This window comes from Talpa occidentalis, unplaced genomic scaffold, assembly GCF_014898055.3.
Source record: "Talpa occidentalis isolate TD23 unplaced genomic scaffold, MPIMG_talOcc4v2.1 talOcc4.4, whole genome shotgun sequence".
NCBI lineage: Eukaryota > Metazoa > Chordata > Mammalia > Eulipotyphla > Talpidae > Talpa > Talpa occidentalis.
Window position 1 is genome coordinate 103816322 of NW_023604295.1, and position 17639 is coordinate 103833960.

General features: G+C 31.9%; 1 protein-coding gene across 3 annotated transcripts in view; it reads right to left on the reverse strand.

Annotated features, from left to right (window-relative positions):
* The window catches only part of TUSC3 (tumor suppressor candidate 3), a 166741-nt gene that overhangs the window by 12698 nt on the left and 136404 nt on the right, over nucleotides 1–17639 (reverse strand). For all 3 annotated transcript variants that reach the window (XM_037525976.2, XM_054700820.1, XM_037525978.1), the window contains exons 7-8: nucleotides 10565–10628; nucleotides 2916–2990 (exon numbers count right to left, since the gene is read on the reverse strand). In XM_037525976.2, coding sequence (XP_037381873.1) covers nucleotides 2916–2990; nucleotides 10565–10628 — 139 coding nt within the window. The remainder of the gene's footprint in view (nucleotides 1–2915; nucleotides 2991–10564; nucleotides 10629–17639) is intronic.

A 17639-nucleotide genomic window follows, 5' to 3' on the forward strand; every position in this document is an offset into this window, starting at 1 on the left:
AAATATAATTCTATTCTTTCAGGTGTCATGCAATATTTACAAATAAATATAATTTTAGGTTATTGGCTGGAATATTGCCTCACTAAAAGTCTGTTACTTAGAAATAGTTTATCCTAGTGTATGGACGTCTAGGAATCAAAGCTAGAAGGGTGAGACAATATGGACTTCGTGAGTTTCACAGAGCGGGGAAATGCCCCTAAAGAGCAGGACAGGATACGCAGACTGTTTTACAAAGGAAAAATGCCATGTTACAAGACAATGTGCTATGCTGTAGTGCATTGTCCCAAACAAGCTAGCAATAGAAAAAATATGTTTTTTCCTTTCTATAATTTATAAGAAGATTTTACTCTAAAGATGAGCAATAAAATACTATTAAAAGAACCTAATATAATTCCAATTCTTAGTAAGATTCATTGCTTGAGTAAAATTTAAACATGCTTGTAAAAATGCTTAAAAATCAGAGCCAATTCAAGTATGTTTAGAATAAAAGTAAATATATTAAAAAGTGAATTTTATTTAAACAGAAATTAGGTATCTCTTAAATGTTTAGATATTTCTTATTAAGAATAAAATATTTGTATAATACTTGCATTCTTTCACTAGTTTCAGGGAATTCTTAAAAATGCTAAAAAATTTTGAAATGATTAATTAGGAAAGAGGAAGACAAAGATTAAGTATACTTAAGCAAAAGAAAAGAAGGAGAATCAAAGAGTTCCATGTGCTTGTATTTTTGTTTTTCTGGCATATAAAACCAGCTTTAATTACAGACCTGGAAATCAGGGAGTAAATAAGGTATGACATTGTCAAAAATATAGTCTAGAGATCTGTTAATGAGTTTTACTCAAATCTGTAGGAATATCATTGTGAATTTTTAGTTCAAATTGTGCAGGTATCAGTGTGTAACAGTATTCAAATGCTGCCTCTGACATTTCAGACAACACTCATGCAGTTTAACTTCAAATGTATACTGGCAAAAAACAGGTTGCTGAATATCACAAACATGAAAACGCCTTTTTAAAAAATAGTAGAATATCTAACTGACAGATAACAACCACTAAACACAATTTTTCAACTTTGCTTAGAATTCTTCTAAATCTGGAATATGCAATGCCTTGCTTTATGCCTTCCCATATTTGGTATTTTTGTCAAATATTTCTTCCTTTTGTCTTTTTTTTCTAAATTTGTCAGAAGCTGGAAAAAAAAAAACACTTTTCACTTCCTTTTGCTGCTCTTTGTTGTCTCATTTGGTTATGCTAAATGGAAATGAGGTTCAAAACATGTGCTCAAATAAAACAGAATACATTTAATTCTATGCAGTGGAACAAAATGCTAATCAAGTACTTGTACACAGAAAGAGGGTCTGAATGAGCAGTTAGTAATTACTCTATGGGTAAATAAACCACTACAGTCCACACAAAAGAACATACCTGTCACAAGAAAATGCTATCATAACATGGAAGTATTCTGACAGAGGCAATTAGTTTTATTAGATAAAAAATAAAAATAGCACTAGAGTGAAAAAGGAATAAATATTCCTCAGGTCTGTCTCTCACACATATACATGCATACACACATTTACAATTTGGCATTACATATTTGTTGAAGGGATATATAACTATTGAGGTAAGAAGCAATGATTTTTATAAAGCCTGCATCATAGATGTTGCAAGATAAAAAATACACATTAATATTATTTACTTTAATAGGGTATGAGAAATATCAGTCTATCCTCAGAAACAAATGTTAATCCCAAGAACAGCAAATTATTCTAAAGGATACAATAAAAAAGATATAAAATTTAAGCAATATATTCACTGCTACTACATTCAACATGTTTCAATACTTAGATACCCAAGTATTTGGAAAACTATGATTCACTTACATGCATGTAACCCTATCTAAAAATCCCTTTACAAAGCTCCTCATACATAAATTCTAGGTTCTAAAAACATGAAGCACTTTGAGGATTTTAATTATGGATTTGTAAAGTTGTTTTTAGAACCTAGAATTTATGTACAAGGAGCTTGGGTATCTGAAAAAGACTTAATGTATTAATATTTTAAAATTAAAATTCACACTTTATAATGGAATTTTTAGAGAGGGTTGCATGTTTGTAAGTTATAATCATGAAAACACATAGGGAGCTGATATTATTAAACAGTCTGTGGCAAGAAATAATGGATTGATGCCTTCAGTCCTTTTTTAATCTATACTCCTAAGGGCAAAGTTTTTTTTCCATCTTGTTGCCAAATTTTATTAATTTACAAAAACTTAATTTTTTTCTGCCATCCCCCAAGGAACAGTCTCATCAAAGGAGTTCAAAACACAGTTAACTTGATTAAAAACATAATACTGGAACTTGATGGAACTGTAAATCTTGGAATATCACTAGAAGCCCCTAGAAAAAGTATCAAGAAATGACCTCTTTTTTAAATGTTGGTAAAAAAAGAATTGGAATTAATCGGAATATTTCAGTGTACAATATCTATGCAAAAATGCCTGAGTCCATCTTTGAATGCATACCTGATTCTTGTGGTATAGGGAGCCTACTACTTGCCAATAAAATCTCTGAAGACTGCACAGAATTCTGTCTCTTCCTGTAGGGTGGATGTTACTAGAGAGAGCAAAGCTTCAGTAGAGATGTGTCAGAGCACCCCAGACAAGGATAAATAGCAGCTCTCTTTGATGTGCAATTCCATAGAATGTCACCCAATCCCAGCATGGAAGAAAGATATTTTCAAGTGCTGGCACACACACATCCAAGAAACAGAAAAAATAAGTGGAAAAAAATCTTAATCTTCTTCAAACCAGAACTTTTAGAAGTTCGTTTATAAGGGAGTTTTATATATTTCCCATCTGATTTAAATGAGTCATAAGACTGAAACGAAATTACAATAACATCAATACAGACTTACTCCGTCTTTTTCCAACATCTCCTTTGGATGTTGCCGCTTCATTTAGAAGAACCATCCCCATGGTGATAGCAGCATCTATAGTAGTTGTCAAGGAAACAGTGGAAATAGATGCAAATACAATCTACTATTTTTTTTCTAGTTCTGAACACAATGTCTTCTGTTCTAGAAAGGTTAAACTACAATACACAGACATAAATAAAATCCGTTTTCTGTATATAAGATTACCATAACTTAGTATTTAAATATGCCCTTTTAAATATATATAACCTTGAAATTTGAATTTGTGAGATTTTGAAGGTTTAATTCTAAATGATCTTAAATTCTTGGTCTTTCTCCATGGACTCTCAAGCAGTTAAAGACTGATAACATTTTATATATAAAGATACATACTAGTTGTAATTACAACTGACAATAAGATTACTGGCAATCAGAAAATTAGATGCATTCAGCTTTTTCCCCCCATTTTCAGTGTCTCTGGGTGTACAACTTTCTTCACTTCTAATGTGTTGTTGCATGAATTATTTTGTTGAAAGAAATTTTTAATGAGATCAGTATTATGTCATTTGGAAATTTTTGGCATACAGTTACAAACTTTAAAAAAGCAAAGAAAGACATTGCTATAAAACAGTCTAAAAATTAAGCAGGATCTTGATTTTATTGCTTAACTGACATTTTAAGACTGACAACACAAAAAGACTTCCGTACTTACTGTCTGTTTGCAACAGAATAAGTATATTCATGCCATTCTGAGCGATGCCAGGGATTAGAAAGATTATGGGAGCTTTTCCCCCTTATAAGAATATTTTTTGCCATATTATTAAAATATGTTTGATATGGACTAATACGATTTAAGACCTCACCAACTCTAGAAATTTATTATTCTAACCAAATGACTAGTACATTAAAATTAAAGAGAAAAATAACAGCAATTTTCATCCAAAAATTCCTAAGTAATCTCAGAATTTCTTTGTATTTCTATTGCTTTATGTGTATAACCAGTCAGTACATTTCCTATGCAAATGAGTCCAATCTGTAGAATAAAAACTCAAATATTGTCTGGCTATGTCTGTATCAAGTAGAGGAAGTCTGAGGAAATTCTGCAGCATAAACATTTCTACACTCCATCGCTATATTATTAAACATCTGACTAGTAATAGATACAGTAATTAAGTCTGCTTTTATGGTCATATTATCCAACTTCTCCCAATTAGTCATTTATACTTATCCTGACCTTTATGTAACTTTTTCTGCGGGGGGAAAAAAGGAAACCAACCAATCTTGGTTGAAAGCTTTATACAAGAGAGGATTATCAGCCCTATAAAAGATTATCACCCCCCCAATTCATATATCATATGCCACCACTAAACTTGAGGGATTCATGAATCAATTTTAAAAACTAGAAATTCCTTTAACTTTGACTAGTGGTAATCTGAAACAGATCATGTAAGAGTTATTTCAAACTATTGATGACAGTTTAAGGATCTTTGATATGATCATTCCTTTTTTGTATACTGTTTATATCTTTACCCATTTTCCACAAACAAATTTATCTTTTTTTTTATTTGTGGGATGTTTAATTTTTTTCCTGGATATGAACTTACATGTTGAGAATAGGTTCCCCTATTTTGTCTTTCAAATTGTCATGCAGAAGATTTCATATTGCTGTTGCCAAAATTATGAATCTTTTCCTTTACAAGTTTTGGCAATTGTTTCTTGCTTGTGAAATGTTTACCTCTAAGTTCTAAAAACATTTAAAGCTTTTTCTAATATCTTTAAGATAAATAAGGTAATGTCATTTTTCTGCTCAGAATTGTCTAATGGCTTTCTATCTCACTGTGCATAAATCTACAGACCTCAAAATGACCTTAAGGCCATATGTGATTTGTGTCCTGATATGCTCTCCATATGATTGTAGTTGTTTGCTCTTATTCTTGTCCTATCTATTCCTTTCAAGAAGAGAGGAACCTCTCTGCCTCTGGATCATTGCTTACTTCCTTACTATTCCCCCAATTTAAAATGCTCTTTCCCCAGATGTTCATGTAACTTATAATAACTGAATCTGTTACTTCCCTTCAGGTTTCTACTCACACACAATGTTATCCAAAAAGCCTCCTCTATCCTCTCTACTTGTTTTATTTCACTTTCCTTCGATTGCAAACCAAAACAGCATAAAAAATATAAAGTAGAACATCACAGGGTTAAATAAATATGATGGAGACAGGATGAAGGAACAAAATATCTCTGCTTTAATAATATCTCTATGTTAGCATAAAAGTATGTAAAATGAAAATAAAACATATAAATGTCATCTTTTTAGAAACGAATAATGAAATGTAGGAAAGACAGTAAAAACGAAAGTTAATAGCAACTATCATGTGGGTAATGACATCATGGGTTTTTGTTTTCTTAATTCATATATCCTGAGGAGTAAACTTTTTCTGAAAAGGGACAGAAATTAGACATTTTTGGCTATGCAAAATTGAGCTACTAAACTGCTGCTGTAGTGCAACGCAAGCTAAGACAATACATATATGATTAAATTGTGTCTGTGTCCCAATAAAATTTTATCTAAAAAATAGTAAATAAGTTAGACTTGGCCTTGACAATTACCAGTTGGTGATCACAAGCTATATAGGAACTAAGGCACTGCTCAAGGTACTATGAACTTTGTATGTGAGAACTGTTAAAAAATAGCAAAATATAAGAAGGTAGTAACACTCACACACAATCCCAATGTAATAAACTTTAAAGCAGTGAGATTGCTAGTTACAAGTTGACTAGAATGCCATAGTAAACTATTTTATCAGAAAGCAATAAAGTCAGGAAACAAGTGCCACCTTGCCCTCAAATGTTTCCTGCTAAAGTGAGAAATGAGCTGTGAATTTACTTTAAATTTGATGGCTGCAATTAGATATATAAATAAACCAAAATGGCTTTAAATTTACCCACTCTCCCTGTCTTTTAAAGATACATTTGTAACTAAGGTCTTTTCAAATATAATTAAGTGTCAATGTATCAACCAAAAAGAGTTTTGACTAAAGGAGCCTACTTTATGCTTATCATTTAGGGGAAAAATCACATGGGTGACAAGTTTTTATACACAGGATTAATTTTTAGACTTAGGAAGAGGCTAGATGATCATCTGTCAGTTGATGCATATGGCTTCCTTCCATGGGTGGAAGGTTGAATGACTAACAAAAGCTCTTACAAATCTAACCCTGGAATAATACATGCCTTTCTTCTAGTAAATGGACAGGCCTCATCATTTGTGCCTTAAAGTAGTCCCAAGGTTTTAAAATAGAATAAAGGTACTAACTATGTTGTGAATAAATATGTAGCAGCTTCTTAGACTTTGTATTGTGCTGAAATTTTATGCCTGCCTGAGTGCACGTATACACACAGACCTGCTCTAGTTCATGTCCTACTTTGCACATTTGTAATAAATATCACAGAATTGCATACTTCAATCACTATGCCATATCTCTGCTAATCCTGTCATTCACCTTCTTACTGCTTAAAAAGTCAAAATATTGACAAGATTCCACGTAAAATAAAAACAGCTATTTGTGTAAATTATACACAAAACCCAGAGGCACTGAGCCTCCTACTTAACTAGTAACAAATACATTTGCATTACATTAAAAGCCACTCTCATTTGCACATGGTAAGTTTATGGTTTCTCCTAAGAAGAAAGTCAGGAATGCCAATTTAAAGATAAATGAGACTAGATGTTAAAAACTTTAGCACATTATAGAAGACTTCAAGGAATCTAAAATTATCTTGAACACGCATCCATCATTAATTTTCTTCTGTAGTATGTATTTTCATGGACATAACACATTACAAAAAAGAAACATTTGTTATTACAGATTGAAAAGAAGTCAGAATAAAATCATACTTTCATAATAGAAAACAAATATTTTCTTATAGAAAAAGTAAATGTGATGTTACAAGAATGTATAGATATACATACATCTTGAAATATTTTAAAATTATTATTGTTAGTAAAAACCTTTGCCTTTTTTATTAGCAGTTACACTTGTAACTCATGTCACCTTCCTGAGATGCTAGAACTTAAAAGGATGTGTAAAATTAAAAGACAGGTTAGAGTTAGATTTTATATATAAATAATTAAGAGTAAAGTCAGTCCTAAAACTTGCACATCCTATATTCACTGACAGTTACATATCTCAGATCTTGGTGAACTCAGATAAGATTCAGATTTCTTAGCAAGTTGTAGGAAAATTATTGTTAACTAGCTATAGTAACCTTTCTTAATGCCCCCATCACAATTTGTGTACATTATTATTTTATTTTTTGTACCTATTGTAGTTTCTACTACAACAACTCTCTCTTGCTTGGTCTTTGAGAAACTGCCTTTGCTACTTTAAAACCCAGCTAAAAAGTCAGTTCGATTTTTCTAGGCATCAAGTTGTTCTTTCTATCCTTCCTTGTTATAAGTACTGATAATAGCAGTTGTTACACTGGATTTTACTTATATATCTATCAGTCTACCTTTTTGTAAACAGCAAATTCTTAACCATATTATATTAGATATTAAAATATACAGCTGAGTGAAAAACAAAAAATTACAATGGGAAAATATAAAGGATTACATAAGTTATTCTTAGACAAGTCATATACACAGCTCACACATATTCATATTAAAATGTTATACTTCTATTTCCTTTTAGTATAGTTTTTCTCTCTCATAGGCTACTACTTAGAAATGTATTTTCTTTTCTAAATAAGATACCGAAGAAAAACATTACTAATGGGGAGGAAGTCTTATTCATAAAAAATACTAATCTATAAGCTATGACATCAAATGACTTAATCTGTTCTTAATTTTTTCCCAACAAAATTTTGTATCTCATAATTGCATCTGATGATCTGGTTTACTAAATTTGGAGGAGAAAATCTAAAGGTTCTCTATAGATAAACAAAAATTAACCGGCTTTTGCATAAAAGCCAAAAAAAACCTTGCATTTAAAAAAAAAAAAAACTACTACTAAAGTCAAGTCAAATTAATATAGTGATATGTTTTTAACTTTTACTGATAATTTCATGAGTTCACTGTTTTAAAAGAAAATTTCTCCTCTATTTTTCATAGATACTCCTAAAACAAAATAACAGGAGAAACAAATGCAACAAATTACGGTATCATAAAGAGATTAGGGACTTTTAATTCTTTTATGCATTACTGTTAAAAATCTATATGAAGGCTTCATACTGCTTGTGAAATTTCTTTGCATCCTAAATCTCAGCTTGATGTCAATGAGCCATGAAATGAAACTTCGGAGAATTCCAGCCTTACAATGGAATGATGGTCTCAACACAGAATCTCATTGCTTTTGCTAGGTACTCCTGTTGTGGTTAACAGACTAGCTGCTTTGAATATAATATACCACTAAAATGCCAGGTCATGAATTGAAACAAATAGAATAGGAAAAGAAAATAAACTACAATATGTAAGTAAGAGCTAAAAGATTACATGCAATAAATACTTTGTTTCTTCCCATTGTGCTTTCACACAAATGTACTTTTCTTCGTTAATATATTATTAAAAGATAAATTAACAGCAAATAAGTTCTCTTATTTATCTTACTAAAGAGGAAGAGATGTTCCTATAAACGTATTTGCAAATATTTCATGTTCTTACCTAAGTCTCCTCTAAGATATAAAAATTATTAATTTCTTACTTTATTGATACTGAAACCTAGTAACTACTGATTGAGATCACAACATTTAAATTTGTTCAAATGTTGGTATTTCAATTCTAATCTTAGACAAACTATAGCAAAAAAAAAAATTAAAAAGCCTCATCATTAAAGCTTCACTTTGAAACCACAATGCACACAGATAATTAAATGCAAGAAAGGAATGGAAAGACAGGCACAATTCCACATGTGCCACAGGATGTGTAGTCAAGGTGGAAGGAATAAAAATGTTGAGTACTAATACAGAGAAGATGGTCAATGTTGCTCAGTTGCAGAAAGTGTTAGATCCCTCTGCAGTTTGAGAGAGTGTATAACCTCTCAAGCTTCACTTCCAAGGTCAAATCTTCAAAAAGTTGTCTTTTTATTGTCTTTTAATTACACGTTTGAATGGGTTCAACAAGTCTTCCAAAAAAATTAAATCATTCAGTATGTTACCAAGGTAACTTTCAAGAATTCTGGTAAATACCATAGGACTACATTTGTTTTTTTTTTTTTTCCCCCCATTCATTCTGTCAAATGTTAAAGATACCTGTGACCTGCAAAGAGAAATAAAAAAATATAAAAGGATCCCTTCCCTTATAACATTTAATGAATACTAGATGCTTTATGTGTATTACCCCATTTACTTCACAGAAAAATATGTTTACTTAAGTCTGATTTTACAAATGTGGAATAGTTTGTGAGGTTCTCAAGAACTAGAAGCAGTGCTTCAAGCACTCCCCCCTATTCCTTTCTTCTACGATTACTAATACAAATCTGTTATTTACCAGCACCGGATGCCTTGTTTGGACATGTTTAAAAAACAAATTACTTGAATACATATTTACTGGTATTAAAAACTGCACTTGCATCACGTAACAAGTGAAAAATACAAAACATTTAGTGGTACTGAAAAATCTAATCTTTTCCAAGCAGATTAAAAAAAAAAAAAAAAACTTTCACATGGCTGATTGACATTTCTTCATGAAATCCTGTATCACACACCCTAATAAAGTGTTATAAATAAAACTTAAGTACCTGTAAAACCAATAGACCATTAAAAAGAAAACTGCACTCGAATCCTAGTTCTCCTTCTAACATAAGGCAAGTCAATGAAATTTTTGGGTTTTAGTTTTCCTACCTATAATATAAAGCTTTGACCTAACTGACTTCTAAGAATCCATAAAGGGTTAAATAGGTATGGTTTTATATAACAGTAGAAAATTTGGTATGGATTACTTCATTTGAATATTACTCTTAACCAGGAATGTAATCAAATTTTATAAATAATAACTTTAATTCTGATAATGTCTCAATATATTTGAGCAACACTATAAATTTAATCTGTGCACATATTCAATAATCTCAAACATCTATATCCCCCCAAACAGTTATTTGTCCCAAAAGTAACTTCATATGTTAAAGAATAATTCAAATTTTGTTTTTAATTAGATACTTGAACCTTACCTCTTTTCTATCAATAGTTCTTTCCTATACTATCTTCTTTACCCTCATACCTACAAACCACAAATTGCACTGTATTTACTGAATCATAACACATAGTTTGCTATGTTCCAACAAGAGATATCTAACTACCCCTCTCACACACCATAGTATTAAGGGATCCAGCAGTAAGATAATTTTTGTAATCCTGCTTTTTTTTATTGCAGGACAATTTTGTCCCTACTAAGTTTCTACAGAGGGAAATCATACAAAATTACACATACAACACACGCACACAATCTTCAGCCAGAGATAATTAATGCAGAGCAAAAGCTATATACCATGGAATTCAATGGTCAATAAAAGAGAAAGCTGTTAATGATTTAGAATAAAAACAAAATTATACTGTAATAGGAATTAGCATAATAAAGTCACATAATAAAGTTTAAAAAGAATGCCCTTAGCTTTGGTTTGTCCTTTTCAATCCATCAGTATTTTAAAGGATACTTAGTACCAGAATGATGTGTGACTCTGCGACAAATTGAGCCTGGCTGCTCCCATGAATGTAGCTCTAGAAAGTAAGTCAAAAAAGCAAAATTTATAAACTGGGAAAGATTTTTTTTTGTAGTCTATAAAACAATGGATATAAACAATGTATAAATCTCAGATTAAGCTCCCATTTACAATTCTTTCAAATAAAAGTGATTAGTTCAATGAAAATGCTGGTTGATGTTACTGTAAGCTATAGAAAGCAACTTAATGTCAAAATACATCTAATATAATTTAAAATTTATATACATAGGTATGCCCGTTATTTGATAGCATAAGGTAAAAATTAGAGTAATTAAATTTAATTCTTCATCCTTTAAGCAAAAAAAAGTAAAATGTTAAATCACTCTTCTATATTATCGAACTTTTAAAAATAAGGAGATAGCTTTATGAATGCTTTAATTTCCTTAGCGTATCTTACTTTTTCAGAATATAAGTGCAAAAACTTTAACTCCACTGAGAAATGTACAATTGTAACTAGTTCAGTTGATTATAGAAAATCAGACAAAAATCTCCATCTAGGATATTTTTTGCTTCCTGGAAACTGATTCCCAGTTTCTGCAGTTAATGTCTTAAAGAAATGACTTGTTGAAGAGCTGGCTTTCCTTAAAATTACCTTTCTAGATTTTCTGTTTATGAAAAAAAAAATTGGAGAAAATGTAACCCTCTCAAAATTTTGTGCTGCTTTTATTTTTATTTATCTATTTTTTTTGTAATAAACCTGGCTAAAAGCATGCATGCTTTAATAGAAAGAGAATTTAACCAGGAAACAGCAAATTATCACTTTTGGTATTAGCACTGGACACATCACCAAATCTCTCAGAAACTCAATATCCCTCTCATCTATAAAATTAAGAATGGAAATGACTCCTGCGAACTTCCTGAAGAATAAAGTCTTCTGTTTTTTTATTTTTGTTTTTTAGATGCAATCTTATTTTTGTTGAGGTAGCACTGGTTTACAACACTGTATATGATTTAGGGGAAGAGGTTCACAATGTCAACATACCACACCTATCACCAAAGCAAGCAGTCCTTGACCATAAAACTTGGGCTCCCCTCCCCTGCTCCCCAATGCCACGTAGTCTCAATCTGCAAGGAATATCGAGTTTGTTTTGGTTTATTCTGGCAATCCCTTTGTTTTGTTCTTTGTGTTCCACTATAAGTTAAATCATCTGATATTCTTTCTCTCTTTAACTTATTTAGCATAAGCCCCTTCACTACCATCCGTGTTTTTGCAAACAGCAAGAGTTGAGTAACATTCCATTAAGAATCTATACCACATCTTAATAATTCACTCCCCTGTCACTGGGCATTTACACTGTTTCTATAACATGAGTACTGTAAATAGTGCTGCAATGAACACAGGTGTGTGCATATATCCCTTGGGATTAGTGTTTCTGCATTCTTTGGGCAGATATGTTGTAACAGAATTGCTAGATTATATAGTATACCTATTTTTAATATTTTGAGGATACTCTGTACTGATTTGCATAGGGGCTAGACCAGCCTATATTACCACAAACATACTGTTCTTCCTTCTCCATACCCTCACTGATATTTGTTTCTGGTTTTACCGATATGGGCCACTCTCATGGGAGTGAAGTGTGTTGATTCCTATTTCCCTGATAAGTAATGTTGAATGTTGTTACTTGTGCTTGTTGGCCATCTGTGTGTATCCTTTGGAGAAATGTCTATGTTCTTCTGCCCACTTCTAGACTGGATTATTTCTTTTCAATTTTTTTTTTGGGAGATTAATTTATACAAGAACTAGGGTACAGGTCAGAGGTGTGGGGGGTGAGAGAATTCACCAGAGACAAAGTGGGGAACAGAACAGGCAGACTGCTGAGGGGAGCAGCGGGCCAGGCAGGAGAGGTACACATAGCCATGTGGGTTTCTCCCTGGCTGGCTGGGATAGAACCCACGCTGCAGAGGCTGCAGACAGTGCCACAAGCGCTGTGCTCAACCCGCTGCCCTACCAGGGAGGCCCAATTATTTGTTTTCTTGTTATTGAGTTACATAAGTTCTTTGTAACTCTTGGAGAGTAACCCCTTGTCAGATGTATGATGTGCAAATATTTTCTCCCATTCAGTGGGGTTTGTTTTCATTTTAATGATTTTTTTTTGGTGTGCAGAAGTCTTAGTTTATTGTATCCCCATTTGTTTATCTTTGGTTTTTAAATGCTATTGGAGTTCAAAGTGAAGTCACTTAAGTAAATGTTATATAGTGTTTTTTCTGTTTTCTTGCACGTGTTTTATAGCTTCTGGTATTATTTTATGTGCAAGTGACTGGGTGGACTTCTATCATTTCTCTGCACATAGCTGTACAGTTTTCCCAGCAAAATTTGTTGATGAGACTTTGCTTTCTCCGAGACTTTGCTTTCTCCATTATACTTTTGGCTCCTCTGTCACAGATTAACTGTCCAAATAAATGTGGATTTATTTCTGGACTCCCAATTCTATTCCATCAGTCTGTGTCTAATTTTTATTTCAACACCATACTGTTTTAACTATTATAGTCTTGCAGTAAAGTTTGAAGCCTGGGAGCATAATATCGCCATTCCTTTTCATTTTTATCAAGGTTGCCTGGGGTACATTAAATTTTCTATGGTTGACTATAAATTTCTGCTATTTACACTATTTTTGAAGAATTCCATTGAAGTTTAATAGAGTGCATTGACTCTATATTCATTGCCTTTTCTAAGTTGAACATTTTAAAGATGTGAATTCTTCCTTTCTATGAACATAGATTGGAATATTTTAACATTTCTTTGAGTCATCTATTTTGTACAGAAATCTTAGAGTTTTCATTGAATGAGTCTTTAATGTCCATTGTTTGAAATTGTTTTCTTGATTTCTTTGTCCTCTAGTTCATTAATTGCACATAGGAATGTAACAGACTTTTGTATATTGATTTTTCTAGGCTGTCACTTTACAACACTATTTCTAATAGTTTCTAAATTGCTTATAATTTAATTGAATCACAATTTTCTATATATATTATGTCTTCATTTCACTAAAGTAGAAAAGCAGTAACTGGAGATATTTTCTAGGTGAGTGGCTTCAAGACATTGTCAGTTAATTACTCTTCTTTGGTCAATGTCAACAGATTATATACATTTCAAATATTACATAGTCATCCTTCAGCCTTACTTGGTTTACCTGAAGAATTTGCTATATATGCTCGATTCTCTCTAGAATGCCAATTGATTCTCCTATTTCACTAAACCCTCTTCCTCAGGACTCTTTCATCATCCTACCTGTAAATTCTGATGTGTCTCAGATTTCCAGAAACATAAGCATTTTCTCTGTATTCAAAATTCCCAGGTGTTCTTTATCTAATCCTATGACTTTATTTCTGTACTGAGGATTCCAACATTTTATATCCAGTTTTGTTATTCAGTCTTGTATATTGCTCTGATACATACCCATCTCCACCTGGTATTCTAATAGTCTTTCCTGATAACATTTCACTTGGAAGTCTAAATCATAAAATCATACTGAAATCAAACTCTTGACATGATTCCCTTTGTAGCCCAGAAACATTAACTTAATTCATCTAGTTGGGTGAGGCCCAAACATTGTAATTACCATAGTTTGTTTTCTTGTCCATCCATTTCACTTAACCCCTGACTCCTCCTTATATCACCCATAATTTAGAAATAGACTGTTGACTTTACACTTTACTTTTAAAATCTATTCCAAATTCAACCACTTCTCATGACTTCCAGGCAAAAAGGCTGACAATAAGATCCCAGCAGATGTTACCTCTTACCTAGATTACCAATAATTCCTTTGTTCTTCTGATCTTTATTCCATAGTCTACTTGTCAGCCATCTAAATCCTGTTAAACTATTTAGGTTCTATTATTATTCCACTTAGAATCTTTGAACCCTCTCTTTCAAATGTGTGAGAAGAAGACAATATACACTATATTTTCTACTTCCTGTCACAACACTAACCAACCTATATAGCCATATCTAAGTTCAAAAACAAGAAAAAATGAAAACCTGGTCCTAGAGACTTACTATTTCACTATAACTAATCTAGATCACTGGTGGCTTATTTTTTGTATAGAAGCTTATTTCTTGTACATGAAGTAGTACAGGGGTAACTACAATTATCTCATCTTTAAGCGTTATAGAAAGATACTCCTCAAAATAATTTCCTTAAATTCAAATGTTAAGTAATTAGCACAGTATCTGGTTTTCTCTGCAGTAAATAACCAAAAATAATCAAGAAAAAATCACTTTAAAGCCTCTTCATCTACCTAGAACAAATTATATGTTATCTTCTGAACATTAGCTAATCATGAATAAATAACAATCCCCAAATTTTGTTTTCACAGGTGATTTTAGTGTACTGAACTGATTGAATTAGTGTATTGAGCTAGTGTAAGAACTTGTACTAACTTTTGTTTTTTTTTGCTCATCTTCAGTCATTAAAATCCCTATAAGACTTGATACTCTTGGGCCTCCCCGGTGGTGCAGTGGTTGAGCGCTGGGTTGCAAAGCTGCCTGCAGCCTCTGCAGTGCTGGTTCGATTCCCTGCTGCTCCCCTGCCACCGGAGGAGGGGCCCACATGGTGCGCAGACCTCTCCTGCCACCAGCTGCTCCCCTCAGCAGTGTACTTCGGTCCTTCTGCCTGCTCTGCTCCCTGCTCTGGCTCTGGTGAATTCTCTCACCCTTCGCACTTCTGACTGTACCCAGTGCTTGTATAAATAAATAAATAAATCTTAAAAATAAATAAAAGGAAAGTTTAAAAAAAAAAAGACTTGATACTCTTAAAGACTTCAGGATTGAATAAACTAGAGTCATTTGATAAACTTCTGTCAAACAATTATTATGTATTAGACACTGATTTAGCCAATGAAGATCTGGCATAACAAGAGAAAGAAAATCGATGCTCTCATAGAATTTACACATTCACTACGTTTTTCTATAAAAGTGCAGCAGAGAAACTGACACAAACTTAAAGCCATCACAGCAAACAGAAGAAAAGGACAAATAGGAATAATCTTCAGCAGTGTACTAAGATAAGCATCTATCATCTACAGGGGTCATTTAAAACAATGACTTCATTCAACACAAAGAAGGTTCACGATTTTAAACAGGCTTTAAAAATTTGTATTTAATTGAGGAATGCACTTTCAAAACCCTCTGAGAGAACAATGAGTAATGGATTTCTCTGCATCTTTAGTATGATGATCAATTACACTGCTTCTCACTTTGATTTTTATTTTGATAAAGGAAATATCAGTAACTAATGGCAATTTAATTCTAAATACATACTTGTCATATTTATAAGGGTAATGCATTCGCAAATCAAGTGACCAATCAATACAAATCTGCATGTTCTGTGATACTGGAATCATATCTTTATTTTCCACAGAGAAAAAAATGCTCTAACTATTAATATAAGCATTCTTCATTTGACCAGTCTCTTAACCACTTCATAGAGCATATAAAACAAAATTAAATGAAAAGAATTGTTCCTAAAATTTTATCAGAAAGTTCATTATGATTTAAAGGTCAATTTTTATTCTGAATTAGGTAATCTGAAGCTTACATAGCATGATATAAATATGAATAATATTTTTCATTTCAAGTAACACACTTGAAAATAAAATTAGTGTATTTTCAGTACAATGTTTCTCATACCTCTTATAAAACCATATAGAAAAGAACATGGTGATTAAGTGAAATATAGTATCTGTGATTAGGTTAAACAAATCTCATTCCATTTTACTTATTTTTAAATTCTTGGGAAGATACTTATCAATATGCTCCAATTAAAAAAAGCATACTTAAAAATTGTTCTGGTAGTGAGTAATCATTAAGGATTCTTTTATACAATTAATGTTATGAAAATAACAGAAAATAACAGTGGCCAGTATAGATCAATAGGCTGTTATCTGAGAAAGCAATTACTATAATGAGGAAGAAGCACAATGAACTTCAGGGTTGTTGGTTTCTAGTGCTGATGGTATTCATTTAATTTAAGAAACGAGTTGTTAATCTTAGTTCAATAATTTGGTCTCAGTTTCCTAATCTGTAAAGACAATGAAACTGATTGTATCAAGAAATAAAACACTAGTTTATAAACTACATTTCAATCAAAATGATCTTAGCTCTGCCTGAATTACCACCTTGAACAAAACTACATTTATCCTGAAACTTCAACTATATAATGGAAAACAAAATGTGAGAAATGAATTAGATAATTCATGAAAAGTTCTTAGCATAACGCCTAAAATCCAGTAATAAGTCAATACATGTATCTATTAACATCAATTTAAATGTTTCGAAATTTCATTCTTAGTCACATGACTCAGAGATAGGCCTAAAATCCATATTTTTAGTCAACAGTAGACTATGTGTTAAATTCTTCTGCCAGAGACAATTTTTTTTTAACTTTTTAATCAACTACCTTATATAGTAAGCCGATATTAAAATGATCAGTTTTGAGGCAAAAGCAGTACATAAACAGCCACCCTATTTGATAAATTCTAACAAAGACTGTTAGAGCTTTGAGGTAAAACCTAATATTAGCAAAAGCCAAGTACAAAAAGTTCTTCAGTAGCACACAGCAGATTATTCTTTGAAGACAATGATATAACAATTATGATTCCAATCAGTTTTTCGCTTATTCATTGATAAAATACATAGTGCCATTTATTTGCCTTCAGATAACTTTACTAGAAAAAAAAAAATGTGTTTAGTCAATCCCAAAGATATGCAAGTAATTTTGAATTTCGACCACTTTAACAAATGTAATTTATTTTAGAAGGGCCATTGCTGACATGGAGAAAATGGCAAACAAATGAAACTAGATCTGATGTTAAGGTGTTACTAAGTGACAGTTTGTCTCAGTTCAAGGTCAGATCCACAAAAGCACTTTTGGTTCATTTTTCATATAAATATTAAAATGAAACCAAGAGTTTATGAATAGAGGAAACATTGCTATGATTTTCACCACCTATGCAAATAATTTCTATCTAATCTTTTCATTTAGTTTAACTCAAAACAGCATGAAAT